Here is a 19,408-nt window from a genome sequence, read left to right as displayed (position 1 = left end):
GAGAAAGAATTTTCTTGACTCAAATAAGGCTTTGGATTGAATTCCTGGAAGAAGATAAAGGGCCACAGCAGAAGCCCAGGTATATTCACGTTCACCCCAGCCCCTGGGGGCCCTAGCACGGTGAGCAGCAGCCCTGCGGGGCTCTGGGTGTTCACTGGTGTGAACTTTCCCACCGGTGCTGCAGGAGGAAGAGCCCAGCCTGCAGGGTTTAAATAGCAAACAGCAAAAGATCCCAAGACAATCTAGGGCACATTTCTAACAAATGCACACTGAGGACTACCTTTAATATATACAGGAAGATTACATTGGTTAAGAAAAACAACATCCCAGGAGGATAACAAGCAAAGGCCTTGAATACACATGTCACAAAAGATTTATAAAAAGCCAAAGGATATGGAAAAAACCATTCAACTTCATTAGTCTCCAAAGAAATGCAATTTGAAACAGTGACATATCAGAAGGGCTAGGATTAAATAGGATAACACCCAAAACTGGTAAGCGTATGGGACAACCAGCAGTATAAACTAGCACAATTCCTTTGTGGTGGAATTTCAAATAATTGTTTTGCTTTATATTTTTCAATATTACCATGTAAAAATAATGAGCTTTTAATTTTATAAGAAGTCAAGACGCTATTGTCATTTGGAACACACACACACACACACACACATTTATAGTAAAATGTTACTATACCTGCCCCAGTTCACAGCTGTATCTTTCTGCCACATTTCCTAATCTGATCCTCCTGTACCACAGCTGACGTTGTCACTTGCTGCAAACCCTTCAGTGGACCCACCAGCAAGGTCAGGGGCAGGCTCCGCAGCCCCAGCATGAAGCCCTCTCCTGTCTGGCCCCGTCCACCTCCACCCACGTCCTGCCTCACGCTTTTGGCTCAAGCTGTATGTGGTGCTTGTGATATTTTGTAGTTGTCTGCCTTGCTTCTTGACTCATTATTTTGCCTGGAATTCCTAAACCCTTCTACCCAAACCCCGACCCCAGAGAAGCCTCTGCCAAGGAGGGCAGCGCCTTGGGCTTACCGCCGTTATTGCATTCAGCACGGAGCCCAGCAAGCTCTTCCTCTCCCTCCGTAGAGTGTGAGCTGCAGCTGTCTTCGATGTGTGTATCCACAGTGCTGGCACAGTGCCAGCCAAGTGAAGAGAACGCTTAACATTTGTTTTGTGCATTTTTCTGTTTTGCTAGTTCTGATATTTAGCTTCATTTTCATTTGTTTGAAATGTTCATTATTGCATTTAGAAAAGTGTCGGTGATTACACAGATATTATATTAGAACCTGGGCATCCTCACTCTCTAACTATACCTTTCTCTGTAAACCAAGTTCGTCCCACCCATCTCAGAAAGTGACTGCAGGTCCAAACTGAATTAAAAAAAAATAAGCGTTAATCATCCACCACTGCTGTTTTCCTTGTGAAAAGTAAAACAGCTGAAGGCAAAGTCGATGGGTTCTTCAGCTCTTCAGTTTTCCTTTGGCAGGAAACCTTTAGAAGCCCCCGCATGGCCGTGTCTAGCACAGCCACTTGCCCTCCACAGCCAACCGTGGATGTGACCAAATGAATACATCCCTTGCCTATGTAAGTTACGTCCAATACATTCCTATATTTTATTTGCATTTTTCAATATTGCCATTAAAAAATAATGAACTTTTAATTATATAATACGTCATGATGCTATTGTCATTTGGAACACACACAGATACATATACTTCTGTCTATATACATATACATATATATATTTATAATGTTACTATACCTGCCCTGGTTCAGCGCCATATCCTTCTGCCACCCGTATTTCCTCCGTGCTGAATTATAATCTGATCCACCTAAAACTAAAACTGACATTGTCACTTCCTTGCTTGAAACCCTTCAGTGGAAGTTGTATACAGCTTTTCAAATCAAATATTGGATATTCAGCTAATGACCAAAAAATATTAACAGCCTACACAATCACAAATATCCCCTCCCCTCATATTAAGCCTTCATCCAAAAGTCTTCCTGAGGCAGCAACAGTGCTGACCAGAAACAGTTAACTCAAAGGGGCATACTGGGAAAAGACAGATAAACAATGCCAGTGCTCATAAAAATACTTCATTTTTATCTTGAGAATTAGGTAAGTTTAATACCTGTAAATAAATTGATATGACATTTTATTCCCATCATAATTTTTAAGTATAACCCAAGACTAGAAAAGGATTCTTTTTTTCTTTTTAGACTAATTTAAAACCACAGAAGATTTCTTTTCTATAATTGAACTCACTGAGCCAATGAAGGTATAATCAATACTGAATTGTATGTCAACTTCTTAAAGAAGGGCCAAAATAAAGTGACCCAACACCACACGAGCATATGCAATACATGATAAGGCAATGCAGGAAAAACACCCACCACAAGGAATAATCACTTCTCTCATTAGCTTGAAAGTGGGAAGAACTTATGTGATTAAAACCCTGTTTAAAATAGACTGCCTTGTCTGACTTCTTCTATAAATAGCCAAATTATTACAGGGTTTTAAATGTCATGTGTCATGGACATACTTAAACTATATCTACGATATAGTTTATCTAAGATAAACCAAGCAGTTAAATAAGTTCAAAAGGTACAAAACAAACATTCTCCTCGAGTTGCCAAGGCTTCTACAAAGCACCTTTCAAATGACCCACAAGCCCTATATATTAAACAGCCACCCAGGGCAGAACCAAATTCAGGTTTCCAACAAAAATTATAAAATGTTATTCAGCAAAGCTACAACTTGCTGTGGCCGCTTGTCAGGTCGGCAGTCGGTCCCAAGGGACTCTGGAGTCTTCTGCAGCCGCGGCCACGCAAGCCCCTCACGTTTTACTTGGCTGGCAGCCCGGGTCCGAGGAAGTGAGCGCCAACAACCGCTTACTCAGCAGGGCATTGTGTCGTTTCAGATACACTATCATGTCTCCTTGCTTTTCAATGATTTCTTCTAGCCGTGAAAGAGTCCTGCAGACACCAAAATATAAATGGGTTATACGTACTCACCAACACTCATTAGTCTCCTTGCAGGCAGGTCTCTACCGGTTTTCAGTACAGCATATTGTACCTGCTACCTTTTCTTAGACGTCATAGCCAGGGCAATATTCCCAAATGAGATTTTTTTTTCATGTATCCTTTTTTCTTTTTTTTTTTTTTTTTGAGACAGAGTCTCACTCTGTTGCCCGGGCTAGAGTGAGTGCCGTGGCGTCAGCCTAGCTCACAGCAACCTCAAACTCCTGGGCTTAAGCAATACTCCTGCCTCAGCCTCCCGAGTAGCTGGGACTACAGAAATTCGCCACCATGCCCGGCTAATTTTTTGCATATATATTTTTAGTTGGCCAGATAATTTATTTCTATTTTTAGTAGAGACGAGGTCTCGCTCTTGCTCAGGCTGGTCTCGAACTCCTGACCTCGAGCAATCCACCCGCCTCGGCCTCCCAGAGTGCTAGGATTACAGGCGTGAGCCACCGCGCCCGGCCTTCATGTATCCTTATAGTAACCTCCACTCTTGAAATAAAAACTTGTTCAATAATCAAGTAATGACCAAGCATTACATAGACAACTCTGACCATGAGAAACATTTTTTTAAACATATTTTTTCCTTTTTGCATTTGATACAAATAAAAATAGTAGAGTATAAAATAAAATAAAAAAACAAACCTAACTCCTTCCTACATCACTCACCTAGCCTTTTTTTTTTTTTTTTTTTTTTTTTTGAGACAGGGTCTTACTCTGTTGCCAGGGCTAGAGTGCAGTGGTATGATCAAAGCTCACTGTAACCCTGAACTCTTGGGTTCAAGTGATCCTCCTGCCTCAGCCTCACAAGTAGCTCAGACTACAGGCTCACCACCATGCCTAGCTTTTTTATTTTTTGTGCAAATGGGGTCTGGCTATGTTGGCCAGGCTGGTCTTGAACTCCTGGCCTCAAGCAATGCCCCTACCTTGGCCTCTCAAAGTGCTAGGATTAAAGGGATGAGCCCCCACATCTGGCCCAGCTCACGTTGGTCTCCCTGCTCCAAATAATAGCTATAAAGTGTTTTTAATTTCCTTCTACTAAATTATTTTTTTTCTTTTTTCTTTTTTGAGACAGGGTCTCACTCTGTTGCCCAGGCTAGAGTGCAGTGGCCCAATCACAGCTCACTGTAACCTCAGACTCTTAAGCTCAGGTGATCCTCCTGTCTCAGTCTCCCAAGTAGCTGGGACTACAGGCATGTACCACTATACCCGGCTAATTTTTCTACTTTTTGTAGAGATGGGGGTCTCACTTATTGCCCAGGCTGGTCTTGAACTCCTGGCCTCAAACAATCCTCTCATCTCGGCCTCCCAAAGTGCTGGGATTAATGGCATAAGCCACTGAACCCTGCCTTTCCTTTCTTTTTTCTTTTATATTTACTTTTTTTTTTCTTTTTGGCTAGTTGATTAGGCAGGCGGGTTGTTACATACTCCTCGGTGGATTCCAACTTTCATGGCCACCATCCTGCTAGCCTTTCCTTTTTAACTTAAAAGGTAAACAATTTATTTGATCTGAAGAGAAACCAGAATATTCCTTCCACTAATTTATTAGTAACTAAGAATAGTGATGATGACAATTTTAATAATGACAAAAACGTACTAAATGAATTTTAATGTTGTGACTAAAAATTGCCTATTCAAGTAATAAAATATTAATGGATGTGTTTTGCTCACATTATATATGTGTTTAAATGAAACATTTCAAGAGATGGTAAGTGAAATATTCAGGGTGAAGAATACTGTACATAGAATGATCCCATGTGAACAAAAAAGATTTATGCTTATAACTAATTACAAATAGTTATAAGTAATTACAAATAGTTATGCTTATAAAGAATGTGGTCACAGGCATGGGCTACAGAAAAGGACTATTTGAATTCCAATCCTAACTTTTCCACTCACAGGCTATGTGACCTTAATAACTTACCTAAACTCTTTGGTCTTCACATGTTAATACATAACAAACGTGTAAAAAATATGTTTAATATGTGTAAAGTACCTGGAGATTCTCTACTCTTTTTTTTTTTTTTTCCTGAGCTGGGCTACTCACTGAAAAAATACTGTTTATTGTATAAAGGTCTTTAGGTTATATACATATATACACACACATATATGTTTTAATTATAAATGAGGTCTCACTATGTGGTCCAGGCTGGACTCAACTTCCTAGGCGCCAGTGATCCATATTCCCACCTCACGTCTCTGAGAAGCTGGGCCTACCGGTGCACAAAGCCGTGCCCAGCGGTTTTCAGGTTACCTTGGTGGACCCGAGGAGGGGTATGCTGAGTAGACTCAACTCTTCTATACACTGACTTCCACGTAATGTCCTTGTTCCCTGCCCCACACCTCACTCTCAAGGGCATCCTATGTGTTTCCGAGTTCCAGCGGCTACCTCCTTGGCTTTATTTCCCATGTTCTCTATTTTTTTTCTTTCTTCTTTCTGCCTATGTTAGTCTAGATAAATCCCGTGTTCTCTACACGTAGCCTGTTCTGCCTTGCAGTGTTATGTAACGCTCCTTAACCCACACATTTTGAGAAATCACTCAGCCAAGCCAGGCATGGTGGCTCACACCTGTAATTCCAGCACTCTGAGAGGCAAACCCAGGAAGACTGCTTGAGGCCAGGAGTTCAAGGCCAGCCTTGGTGATACCCTATCTCTACCAAATAAAAAACTAGTGGTGGTGTGCACCTTTAGTCGCAGCCATTTGGGAGGCTGGGGCAGGAGGATTACTTGAGCCCAGAAGTTCAGGGTTATCACGAGTTACGATCACACCACTGCAGTCCAGTCTGGGCAACAGAGGGAGACCCCATCTCAAAAAAATAAAATAAAAAATAAAAAAATACCATCAGATCACACTTTGGGACCAAGATAACCATCCCAAGATGCAGAACCTTGAACCTGTCTCTCATTAAGTATTCACATCTCACACTATAATGACAAGCAACATGCTTCCTCCGCAACCCTGTTCAGAGGGCTGCCAGCTCACCGGCACCTCACGCCGCGCCTGACAGCAGCTCAAGTTCACAGGCGCTAGTCCAGAGACGGCGCTGCTACTAATAGATTGAACTGTGCTTATCTCAACAAGCCTTTTGAAGTGTTTCTTTTCTTCACGCATAAAGTTTCTTTTCTTCTTCTTCTTTTTTTTTTTTTTTTTACTAGTGTATCAGTATTGGCAGTGAGTCAATTTCTCAAGCCCCTAAAGAACACACTTGCTCATGTGCTGACTTTACTCCCATGTCAGGCGGGGTGCATTTCAGATGGCCTTAAGGAATGAACCGTGTTCCGGATCACTCAGATCCAACGGCCGGATGAGAAAACCGCAGCTCCGATGCAGGTGAAGAGGAAAGGAGGTCTGAAGGCTGAGCTTTGGGCAAATCAACCTTTACAAATCAGGAAGAGGAAGAAGAGCAAGGGGAAGAAGGAATGGCGGGCTGATGGCCAGGAAACCAGGAGAATGCCACGGCCCAGAGCCCAGGGAAGGCGGCGTCTGGAGGGAGGGGCAGTGGCCACCGCGCCCACTGCCCCCGAGGGCGAGCGCGAGGCCCGGGCTCAGCTCCCCCGGGTGCGCAGGGCAGCGCCAGCACACGGGGCTAGCGGGGGGACGGAAAGGGAGGCGGGCGTGGGGGGCTCGCACCCCAGGGTGGGAGACGGCAGTGGCCGGCCAGCAGCGTCTGCATTCGGGACGCTAGGTGGAGGCAGAGCCACAGGACGTGCTGACGGACCACCCGGGCCGGAGCCGGGTCCAGGGTGACGCCGGCAGCCGTCCCGCGATGACGCCTCGCGCTCCGGCGGGGCCAGCACAGGCACCGGGCCGGGAGGAGGCTGTGCGGGACGTGTGGAGTCGGAGATGCTGGTTTTTGAAATCCAAGTGGAGATGCTGATGGCATCAGACACACAATTCTGGGCCCCAGAGAAAATTTACAGCTAGAGACACGAGTTTGGGAGCCATCAACATATTTACGGGATCTATTTATTTATTTATAACCACTTAATTCTCAAACATAGTCAACTATTCCTCACTACAAGGTTCACAATGAAAAACAACAACCGCCTCACTCACTCATGCCCCAGAAGTAACTACTTTTAACTGTTTGTGATTGTCATTTCTTCTATATTTATCTCAAAATTTCTAAGTAATAGGATTATACCATTTCTTGATTTTTTTTTTAATTTTAGCTATACACAATACTAGGTTTCCTATACAAAACATTAGGATTTAGCTGTTTTTTTTAATTTTTAAAATATTTTTTAAAAAATTAAAAAAAGAAGCCAATTTCTATTTTTAGTAGAGATGGGGTCTCGCTCTTGCTCAGGCTGGTCTCGAACTTCTGAGCTCAAACGATCCACCTGCCTCGGCCTCCCAGAGTGCTGGGATGACAGGCGTGAGCCACAGCGCCTGGCCGGGATTTAGCTCTTACTTTCCTCACCTCCATACACACACTCACTCACGTCCTCTTTCTGTATCCTCTCAACCCAGTATGTAATATTACAATTTTGAGTTAAATCAATATTCAGAGCCAGCACATGCCTGTAATCCCAGCCACTCAAGAGGCTGAGGCAGGAGGATTACTTGGGGCCAGGAGTTCAACACCAGCCTGGGCAACATAGCAAGACCCCATCTCTACCAAAAATTAAAATTAAAAAAAAAAAAATTGGCTGGGCATAGTGGCATGCATCTGTGGTCCCAGCTACTCAGGAAGCTGAGGCAGGAAGATTACTTGAGGCCAGGAGTTCTAGCCTGGGTGACAGAGTGAGACCCTGTCTCTAAAAAAAAAAAAAATTAATATTCAGAAACTATACTATTATCACTATGTAAATATTATCCACAGTTAAGGCATGTGAAGGTCTATTATATTTCCTTTCATGTACAACCTTCTATTTTCCATAGGATTAATAATTGCCTCATTTTTTGTTTATATAGTTTTTTTCTTCTTTTTTTTTGAGACAGAGTCTCACTCTGTTGCCCGGGCTAGAGTGAGTGCCATGGCGTCAGCCTAGCTCACAGCAACCTCAAACTCCTGGGCTTAAGCGATCCTACTGCCTCAGCTTCCCGAGTAGCTGGGACTATACACATGCGCCACCATGCCCGGCTAATTTTTTTGTATATATATTTTTAGTTGGCCTGATAATTTATTTCTATTTTTAGTAGAGACGGAGTCTCACTCTTGCTCAGGCTGGTCTCAAACTCCTGACCTCGAGCGATCCACCTGCCTCGGCCTCCCAGAGTGCTAGTATTACAGGCGTGAGCCACCGCGCCTGGCCTGTTTTCTTTTTTTTTTATTGTTTTTCTCTTTTCTTATTTCTTTTGACCCTTTCAAACTTCATGTTTACATAGTTTTTTTTTTTTTTGAGACAGAGTCTCACTCTGTTGCCCAGGCTAGAGTGCCGTGGTGTCAGTCTAGCTCACAGCAACCTCAAACTCCTGGGCTCAAGCGATCCTCCTGCCTCAGCCTCCTGAGTAGCTGAGACTACAGGTATGCACCACCATGCCTGGCTAATTTTTCTATATATATTTTTAGTTGTCCATATAATTTCTTTCTATTTTTAGTAGAGATGGGGTCTCGCTCTTGCTCAGGCTGGTCTCGAACTCCTGAGCTCAAATGATCCACCCGCCTCGGCCTCCCAGAGTGCTAGGATTACAGGTGTGAGCCACTGCACCTGGCCTATATAGTTTTTAAACAACCGTTTTGGCCCCAAGCTCTTGAACAGATACAGATGATGTTGTGAGCCATGGGCGTCACTGGGGGAGAGACCATGAGAGAAACAAGGAGAGGGCAGAGAGAGGGCAGGCTGGCTACCTGGGAGGCTGAGGCAAGAGGATCACTTGAGCCCCAGAGTTCAAACCCAGCCTGGGCAACAAGGAGACACTCTATGTCTAAAAAAAAAGAGAGAGAAACAGAGAGACCAGGAGGTTGTAGAAGCCTACCATAACAGCACTTCAAGGGAGGGAGCAACCAATGACAGTAACGTCAAAGCAATAACAATAACAGCAAAAGCTCTGAGAGGCTAAATAGGTTGTCTAAGTGGTTAATCTTACTTTTGCATCAAACATGTGAACGATTTAGTAAATTTATGTGTGATGATTTAGACTTGGTTTCACCACAGCTGAAAGGAAGTAAACAAATCAAACATAATTATAAAAGCATAGATGAACAGTCATAAACTCCAAGCATTAAAATGTTCTCTAGCCTTCTAGGGGAAAAAAACTTAAGTATTTTACTCCCCACCTGAACTTTACCTGAATCCAGTCTCCGAGGTAACATTGCTGGGGTAGGCACAGATTTTTTCTTCTTCAAATATATCAGGCTGTGGTTTGGCTTTGTTAAATTTTCGGATTTTCACTAAAATAATAAAGTCATGATTAGTAAGGTCTAATTCTGAAAAAAATGTCTACTTATTCAAATTATACTAATTAGCTATTCTTATTAACGTACTGAAGTTACTTCAATGGCTACTGTGGCCTGTACTAAGCCCTGCAATGTAGGAATCACATCAGCACTGATAGTAACAATAGCTACTTTCATTGCGCACCGACAACACATCGGCGCAGTCGGAGTGTGCACAGGGAAGCCCTCGTTCCGCTCTCATGACCCCACGAGGCGGCACTCTCGTCACTCCACGAATGGGCAGAGTGAAGTCCAGGGAAGTCAGGCAAGCGCCAGGCACCTAACCCAGGAGGCAGGACCTCGGAGCCCCACGCTGGCACCACCCGGTCCCGGGCAAAACGTGGGTGTCTACATTCCAGGACAGCATGAAAAGTACCGTAGACCGAGGTTTGCATGGGAAGCTGCGACAGCCCGGAAAGCAGACCCCAACCCCGCAGGCGATTCCACGGCGGGGAGGAGGCTGCAGCCTCATCACAGGGAGCAGGAGAACGAAGACGGGGATTTCAGGTGTGGGAAGAGCCCGGACACAGGCCACAGTCCTGAGACACGCACGGTGGGGGGGGTGCGCGCACGAGGGGAGGCCGGAGAGCTGGGCAGGGAACCCCGCGTGCGCGGCGGGGGTGTCCCGCCAGACGTCCAGCTTTCGTCCTGGGAGCACCGGGCCGTGACCGAAAGCATCTCGCGGGCATCCCCGAGGAGCAGGCCAGTGGGGGCCAGTCACGACGCTGATGCCAGGAATTAACTAGGAACACGATCACGTGGGCGGGAGTGAGGAACAGGAACTAGAGCATTGGCCCCCAACCTTCTTGGCAGCAGGGACTGGTTTCACGGAAGACAAGTTTTCCACGGGCGGGTGGCGGCGGAGCTCAGGCGGGGATGCGAGCCGTGGCCGGGTCGGCTGCACAGGCGAAGCTTCCCGGCTCGCCGTGCTCACCTGCTCTGCGGCCCGGTCCCTGGTCCCTACCGGGCCGCAGACAGGGACTGGCCGCGGCCGGGGTTGGGGCCCAGAGTCAGCACGGAGGGAACCTGGAATGCGTCTCCCGGCCTCACCCCCGCAGGAGATGCCGAGCACCTGCCCGAGGCAACGGCAGGGCTAGAGCCAGAGCCAGACTTGAGAAACAGGTAAACAAAACAGAACTGGGGACTGACTGATCACCCACCCTGCCCAGCCCTCGCACAATGAGGTGGAAGGAAGACCCCAGGATGGAGCCTGGGTTTCTAGGGCTCTGGTTTACCGAGCAGGTGGAGGGAGGAAGGAGGGGGCGGAGGTTTTAAAGAGGGAGCGATGCTCGGCTCCGCGGGTGCTGATGCGGCAGGTGGGTGCGCGGAGGCGTGGGCAGCTCTGCTCGTCGGGGGTGCCCATCAGCACGCAGAGGGTGAGTATGTAGGGTGGGAAGGATGAGGGCCGGTGACCGCACGCTGAAGCCCCCGACACCAAGCAAGGGGCAGATGTGCTACGAGGGAGCGGATGGCACAGGCAGGGAGCCGAGCAGCGGGCGCCGACTGCCAACAGGCGGAGGCCCGCAGGGAGCCAGAGAATCGGGCAGGTGGAGGCCACCGCGAGCCTGCAGGTGTTTGGGATCAGGGTGTGACAGACTGAATTGCATTCCCCCCAAATCCGTATGTGGAAGTGCTAACCCTTAATGTGACAGGGCCTTTGAAGGGGAAATTAAAGTTAAATGAGGTCCTCAGGGTGGGTCCCCGATCCAACAGGACTGGTGTCCTTATGAGAAGAGGAAGGGGCACCAGGAATGCCCCGTGCACAGAGGAAGGCCATGTGAGGACAGCGCGAGCGGCGGCGTCCGCAAGCCGCGGAGACAGGCCTCGGGAGAAACGAAACCTGCCAACACCTCGACCTTGAACTTCCAGCCCCCAGAAAAGTGAGAAAATGAACTTCTGTTGTTCAAGCCGCCTAGTCTGCAACGTTCTTTCACGGCAGTCCTTGCAGGCGAACACAGGTGGGGACAAGTCAGTCTGAAGAGGTAGAGACAAGCAGAGATAACCCAGGCCTGATGACACAGAACTCCGCAGCTCTGGATGCCGGCTACGTACGGGGCCCTGCCCCGTCTGAACAGTGACTCTGGGGCCCCGCTGGCATGAGCAGTCTCCACCAGAGACGGTAAAAAGAGGGAGAAACAGCATGGAGTGTGCCAGGTCTCAGTGAAGACAGTGACTGCCAACCTGGACTGTCACCTGCCTACGTGGAACTCAGAATGAATCAGAGTATTCAGCGTGTGGGTTGGGGCAGGGGAGGCAGCTTAGGCCCAGGCACCAAATTTTTAAAAGCTCCACATATGATATTTAAAAAATCTTTCCTTTTTTATAACAACTTTATCAAGACATAATTCACATATCATGCAATTCACTCATTTAAAGTATACATCCACACTCCTCCCTACGCCTGAAAATGAGTTTGAAAACAAAGCGTGAGATTCAGGGAATGGCTTCAGCATATCCCAAGAGCTGCGCACCCATCTGCAGCATCACTTCAGAGCAGGGGGTGCCCAGCTGTGCCGAGTGTCACGGCCAGGGCTGCCAGCGAATGTGACTCCCGCTGTTCACGTCCCATCGTATTTCCCTAAGACAGCATCTTCCACATGATGGTCTAATAAGCAAAGAAACCTGGCACACATTCGTCACTTAGACACAGAAGACAGGCCGGGCGCGGTGGCTCACGCCTGTAATCCTAGCGTTCTGGGAGGCCAAGGTGGGAGCTCAGGAGTTTAAGACCAGCCTGAGCAAGAGCGAGACCCCATCTCTACTAAAAATAGAAAGAAATGATCTGGACAGCTAAAAATATATAGAGAAAAAATTAGCCAGGCATGGTGGTGCATGCCTGTAGTCCCAGCTACTCGGGAGGCTGAGGCAGGAGGATCGCTTGAGCCCAGGAGTCTGAGGTTGCTGTGAGCTAGGCTGACGCCATGGCACTCTAGCCCAGGCAACAGAGCGAGACTCTGTGTCAAAAAAAAAAAAAAAAACAACAATGTGGTGTATGTATACCATGAAGTACTATTTAGCCATAAAGAGGAATGAAATAATGTCTTTTGAAGCAACTTGGATGGAACTGGAGACCATTATCCTAAGTGAAGTACCTCAGGAATAGAAAAACAAATGTCACACATACCCACTAATAATTGGGAACTAAATGATAGGCATATATGGGCATTATACAAGGTATCCATATAACAAAAACATTTGTACCCCCTTGATATTTTGAAATAACAAAATAAATAAATAAAACTAAAATCTCATTCTGTTCCATAAAGTAAATTGGGTAGTATGCATCTTTCTTTTTTGCAATCCTGTACCTAATTTGGCTAATTGTTAGCTGATAAATACAAACTTACAAATTGATTAAGCATGTGACATCATTCATCATTTTATCATTCCATTCATACTATAAATACCCTTTTATTGGCCTTAAAGAGACCCACAAAAAATCAGTAAAACAAAACAAGAGCTAAGGCCCACTTGACTTCCTCCTTGATAACCAGAAAAATGAATCTTTCAACATGGATGTAGTTATTGTCACAAAGCAACTATAAGCTTAATGCCACCAAGTTAGATGCTGTTATGGACAGATTTTACTACATGTTAATACTGCAGCAGGAATGAAATCTAGATTCCTCCAGGATTTTTTTAGAATCTTCCTGTTAAAGTATCCTTCCATACTACTTTTCATGTTAATGTACCGGAAACCTACTTAATTTTACCACTGAGGGTTTTCAGAGAGAGACAGACTAAACTTGGAAAAAAGTGTATTCTTTTTTTTTTTTTGAGACAGAGTCTCGCTCTGTTGCCTGGGTTAGAGTGAGTGCCGTGGCGTCAGCCTAGCTCACAGAAACCTCAAACTCCTGGGCTTCAGTGATCCTCCTGCCTCAGCCTTCCGAGTAGCTGGGACTACAGGCATGCGCCACCATGCCCGGCTAATTTTTTCTATATATATTTTTAGTTGGCCAGATAATTTGTTTCTATTTTTAGTAGAGACGGGGTCTAGCTCTTGCTCAGGCTGGTCTCGAACTCCTGACCTCGAGCAATCCGCCGGCCTCAGCCTCCCAGAGTGCTAGGATTACAGGCGTGAGCCACCACGCCCGGCCAAAAGTGTATTCTTAAATGGTTTCCCTAAAGCAAGTTTGGTCTAAATGCAGTTTTGCATCTATAATTTTGTTTCTTATTTATTTATTTTGTATTTCTTTATTTCTACTTTAAATGCCAAACTTACATTTCTGTTGACTTTGGGGAAGTAGAAGTTTGTGTTTTGTTTTAATGAAGAAGATTCATTTTAATTGACAAAAATTTATCGATGATTCCCTCTTAGAAAAGTGACTCACTGGCAGTGGTTCCATCCTTCCTGCCGGCTTGAAATTCAGGAAGTCTGGTGTGGTCAGTAGTGAGAGATACAGGTGCTAAGTATGTTCTCAGGTACGTGGAAAAAACCTCCCGGTCACTCAGATAATGGGTCATGCTTCAAACTGGGAGGAAAGGAAGCAGTTAAAGGTTTTTGTAAGAACAGCTTAGTTGTAATTCTCACCTGTGTAAATGAGCAGACAGGTGAGGGAACAGATGAGTTCCAGGGCCAGGATGGCCAGGATGAGGTCGAGGTACACCCTGCTGGGCCCGGGAAAGGAGTGCTGCAGGCACAGCACGAGCAGAAGCGCGGTGTTGCCTGCGGGGAGAAACACAGAACACGGTGTGCAGTGAGAAACACATACGTGGCCTTTGGTTCCTCACACAGAGCTCCCAACCCCTTGTGACTTCCCGAGTGGTGAGAGTGACAGCAGTGTGTTTTGTTATGCAGGGATGGAAAGGGTGTGATGCCTTTCTTCCCCATCCTCAGGGGCACGGCGGACACTCCTAGAACAACAGACAGCTTAACAAGAGAAAAGCATAACAAATTTACTTCATCCAAATTTTACAGGACATGGGAGAACTCTTAGGTAGATAGTTAGGATCTCTGGCTCTTCCTGGGACAAGGGCTCCCTGCTTTGGTGCTGTCTCAAACAACTGCCCCACCCGGGAAGAAGGGCAAGGGCAGGCACTCCGGTTTTGTGCTGCCCCACCCTTAATCCTATCCCGATCAGCTGCTACACCTGGGGAAGGAAGGGATGCCTTATCAGTCTAGGAATTCCCCAGCCCAAGTACTGTAAGATTTAGAAAGTGATCTAGAGTAACCTAAGGGTAATTAATACACTATTAGCTTGAATCTGCATTGCAGTTTACCTCCCCTTCCAGGTGGGCTTTCTTAGAGGGAGCTCGTACATACATGTGCATGTGGAGTTTTGAGGGCACCTGTTGATCATCTGATAACACCCGACACTTCCCAGGAGCCCTGCCTCAGCCTGGGCTAACGACAGGGAACAATACGAGAAGGCAAGAGGCCGCGAGTGGGTCCCTCAGTCTCTCTCCACTCACAGAGACGGACCCGTGTTGTTCTACAGTGAAGAGCTGCTCGCGTGAAACTGCCCCTGCCTGAGGTGACGCCGTCGTCTTGGCCTTGCCGGTGATGTTTCCAAGAAAGGAGTCAGAGGACCGGGATAACAGTCTGGACTCGACACTTTGGTGGGCCTGGCCTGGTCATTCTTTGGCCACGAGCACAGCAAGACCCAGGGCAGACTCGCACCCTGACACCTTCGGTGCCAAAACTCGGGATTCTGACAGAACCAAAGACCTCGGGAAAACCTTCTATTTTTACTCTTAGGGTCAAGGAAGCATGGATAGCTGTGTTGAAATGGGACTGGACAAAAGTGTATGATCTAAGACACTGAGGGGGAAACCCAGGAGGCCTGTCTGGTTGGAGTCTTCTTAGTCTCTCTGTGTAGCATTCCCCCTCCAACCTACCCTGTATGGGGCAGGAGCCCTCTGGAGTGAGGGTCTTCAAGAGAGAAGAGAGAAAGTGACCTTTCTGGGCTTTAAGAGTTGCCATGGGAGAGAGTTCTAGTGCTAGGATCACAGGTGGGAGCAACGCTCGGCCAGAGATGAGGAGTTCTACTTTCTATGACCCACTTTGGGGAAGAGGAATTCTGGTTTCTGTGACTCACTGGGGGAGAAAGAAAAATAGGGAAGCAGGAGAAGGTCAGAGAGACCTTGGCTCTCAGGCCCTTGTAGTCTTTCTGTCCAAGGTACTCAGCACGCCAAAGTGCCATGCTTCTGAGTTCTGAGTCCCAACAGTTACAATATTTGGTTTCTGGCCACGTGTGGTGGCTCACACCTGTGATCCCAACACTTTAGGAGGTTGAGACGGGAGGATCGCTTGAGGCCAAGAGTTTGAGACCAGCCTGGGCAAATAGCAAGACCCCATCTCTACAAAAAAACAAAGCAATTAGTCAGGCAGGGTGGTGTGTGTCTGTAGTCTCATCTACTTAGGAGGCTGAGGTGGGAGGGTTGCTTGAGCACAGGATTTTGAGGCTGCATGAGCTATGATCACACCACTGCACTCCAACCTGGGTGACAGAGCAAGACCCTGTCTCTTAAAAAAAAAATTGTTTTTCAGAAATTTACAGAGCTCCTAAAATCCTTGGAATTCTGTAAGTGACAAAGTGCCTCTTGTCTCCATAACAAACCTTCCCACCACACCAAGTTCATGCCAATCAGGTGACTTTGGCGGGGCCCCCACACAGCCTCAGGATGGGGCTGGTCACCAAAAACACCAGGAGATTAGGAGGCTGGAAATTTCAGCCCCACCCACCAACTCAAGGGAGAGAGGGGGGCTAGAATTTAAAGAGATTTGATGAGATTTCAGGCTGCCAGGAGGGAGGAGTCCCCCAACTCCTTGTAGACAGCTCCTCCTCCACTGGGGACCCTTCTGGGTGTGGCCCTACGCACCTCTTCATCAGACTGTCCCTCTGTACCCTTCGGAATACCCTTTATGACACACGAGTGAAGATAGGCAAGTGCTTCCCCGAGTTCTGGGAGCCACGCTAGCCCCAGAGAGGAGCCCTGCGGACTGGACCCATCCGGCAGGTCAAAAATTACTGTTTCCAGTGAAGGGACAAGTTTTCATTTTGATGGGGAAAAAACCCAAATATGTAACGTGATATATGTAACTATACTATTTGATAGGGTTCAAAATGTATATTCTCTGCTTGCAGCTCCTAAAAAAATAGTAAAAGGGACAAAAAAATTAAAAAGAAAGCGATGAAAATGCATTTGGAACTAAGGAAGGAGAAGAGACGTGAAGCGTGTAAACGTTTTCTTTTTTTTTTTTGAGACAGAGTCTCGCTCTGTTGCCCAGGCTACAGTGAGTGCCGTGGTGTCAGCCTAGCTCACAGCAACCTCAGACTCCTGGGCTTAAGTAATCCTCCTGCCTCAGTCTCCCGAGTAGCTGGGACTACAGGCATGTGCCCGGCTAATTTTTTCTGTATACATTTTTAGTTTTCCATATAATTTCTTTCTATTTTTAGTAGAGACAGGGTCTTGCTCTTGGTCAGGCTGGTCTCGAACTCCTGACCTCGAGAGATCCTCCCACCTCGGCCTCCCAGAGGGCTAGGATTACAGGCGTGAGCCACTGTGCCTGGCCAAAAGCAGAATCTTTGACACTAAATTATTTATAACTTAGTGCCAACTTTACCTAAAGAATTTCAATTTAATTCCGTGAAGCCTTTAAAATGTCTGCAACAAAAAAAGAAAAGCAAGCACTCATTTATGCACTCCTGAACTCCTGGTGTCAAGCGATCCTCCCGCCTGGGCTTCCCCAAGTGCTAGGATTACAAGCATGAACCACCGCGCCCGGCCCCTCATGCATTTTAAATCCTGCATGGGCCTTCTGAGATCTTGCCTTCGTAAATTAGGGCCTATGCGTTTTTCAAGTTTTCTATTTTGGATAATGCGTCTCATTATAAAACAGTCCCTCTTTCATAGGAATTTACCGTCACTATCTCCTACTACAAGAAAAGCACTGAGCTTTAAAAAAAAAAAAAAAAAAAAATTCCCTCTTTCTATCCTCAGAAATATCAAATGGCAACAGTATCCCTGTCTCCTGGGGATGAATAAACCAGCTGATACCAAAAGGGGAGAAAACTACATTTCACACAGGTGTACAAGCACACCATGTTCATAAAAGATACAGGTTTCAAATGAAAATTAAGGCTGTACATTTTATTTAAAAAAAAGCATCAAGACATTAAGGTGAGGCCAGGTGCGGTGGCTCACGCCTGTAATCCTAGCACTCTGGGAGGCCGAGGTGGGTGGATCGCTCGAGGTCAGGAGTTCGAGACCAGCCTGAGCGAGACCCCGTCTCTACTAAAAATAGAAACAAATTATCTGGCCAACTAAAAATATATATACAAAAAATGAGCCGGGCATAGTGGCGCATGCCTGTAGTCCCAGCTACTTGGGAGGCTGAGGCAGGAGGATCGCTTGAGCCCAGGAGTCTGAGGTTGCTGTGAGCTAGGCTGACGCCACGGCACTCACTCTAGCCTGGGCAACAGAGTGACGCTCTGTCTCAAAAAAAAAAAAAAGACATTAAGGTGATACAAATTTTAGTGGCTACAATACACATCAGTTACAAAAATGAGAGAACAGAATTGATCATAAAATCTAACTGCACACATGCTTTCTACCATCATTTGTGTCACTCAAACAAGCCACCAAGACACGGGGCGAAGACGGGACTCACCAGTGGAGTGTGTCATCAGCGGGAGCCTCTTCAGATGCCTCGTCGATCGGTAGATCAAGCTGTAGCCGCGGTTTCTGACCTTGCTGTGCTGAAACTGGATGTAGCGCTCGAGAAGTACATGGAGAAGCCACAAAATAACCTTTCCAAGGATTATGACCGTCTGAACTTTCAAGGGGTTGGTGTAGCTTCCCGGGCATTTGTCCTCATTTGGATTAGGGTAAGAACAAAGCACACCTGTTAAAAATGCTAAAATCACAAACACAACCTGGTGAAAAGGAAAGCAGCAGGATTAATAGTCAATATTTGGACTTAGGAACCAATAATCACCGTCTCAGCACACTCTCTTACACCTATGACTCTCACTATTCCATTTTTATAAATGAGTTTTAAATAACTTTTATAAACCTTGGTACGGAAACTGCTGGGGGGAATCTGATGCATGTTGAAGTCTGAGAAACACTGCTGTACAGTCATAAATACAGGGTTTTTACAGAAATGGGGAAAATCCCTTCAGATGCATGCTGATCTCTTTGTATATATTGTACGAACTTAACAAAAGGCATGGAAGGAGACAGAAGCAACTGACCCACTTATTAACTCAGGGAGAAGGCTGAAGGAGACAAAAGGAAGATTACAATTTGACCTTTGTTCACTTTCATAATGTTTTACTTGTTACGATAAGGAAGTAGGATTCTATAATTTAAAAAATCAAGCTGTCATGACTATAATTCCAGCACTCTGGGAGGCCGAGGTGGGAGGATTGCTTGAGCTCAGGAGTTTGAGACCAGCCTGAGCAAGAGCTAGACCCCACCTCTACTATAAATAGAAAGAAATTAGCCAAACAACTAACAATAGAAGAAATTAGCTGGGCATGGTGGCACATGCCTGTAGTCCCAGCTACCTGGGAGGCTGAGGCAGGAGGATCGCTTGAGCCCAGGAGTCTGAGGTTGCTGTGAGCTAGGCTGATGCCACGGCACTCTAGCCTGGGCAACAGAGTGAGACTGTGTCTCAAAAAAAAAAACAAACAACAACAACCAAAAAAACACACACTTCCCTCTTCAATTCCCTAAAATTCCCCACCCTTATTCCCTAACCACACAAAAACTTCCTATTTAAAAAAAAAAATCTAAAAGTTTCAGTGTTTTACCTTATCACTTCAACCAAATCAAATAAGCCTTTTCCTATCTCCAAACACCAATATCACAATATTTAACTTTAACTACATAACAAATACACAAACCTAAATTTAAAATTCTGCAACACTATGGCAACTCAAGATTCTTATCCCCACAAAGCAAAAAGTTGAAAAGTCAACATATTCTCTGTGCTGTTCAATGTACATTGAACTCAACTGATCTATTTTATATAATGTAGCATATAA

The 19,408-nt window shown here is 46.0% G+C and overlaps 1 protein-coding gene across 3 annotated transcripts in view; it reads right to left on the bottom strand.

The window, feature by feature from the left end:
• Positions 1 to 1,637: 1,637 nt before the first annotated feature.
• Positions 1,638 to 19,408, bottom strand: part of TMEM192 (transmembrane protein 192) — a 25,828-nt gene continuing 8,057 nt past the window's right edge. For all 3 annotated transcript variants that reach the window (XM_045552551.1, XM_045552549.1, XM_045552550.1), the window contains exons 3-6: positions 18,028 to 18,292; positions 13,945 to 14,079; positions 9,266 to 9,368; positions 1,638 to 2,981 (exon numbers count right to left, since the gene is read on the bottom strand). In XM_045552551.1, coding sequence (XP_045408507.1) covers positions 2,843 to 2,981; positions 9,266 to 9,368; positions 13,945 to 14,079; positions 18,028 to 18,292 — 642 coding nt within the window. In that variant the 3' untranslated portion in view covers positions 1,638 to 2,842. The remainder of the gene's footprint in view (positions 2,982 to 9,265; positions 9,369 to 13,944; positions 14,080 to 18,027; positions 18,293 to 19,408) is intronic.

This window comes from Lemur catta, chromosome 5 (genome assembly GCF_020740605.2).
Source record: "Lemur catta isolate mLemCat1 chromosome 5, mLemCat1.pri, whole genome shotgun sequence".
Lineage (NCBI taxonomy): Eukaryota > Metazoa > Chordata > Mammalia > Primates > Lemuridae > Lemur > Lemur catta.
The sequence above is the reverse complement of the archived record's forward strand: the minus strand, read 5'-3'. Positions and strand labels throughout refer to the sequence as shown.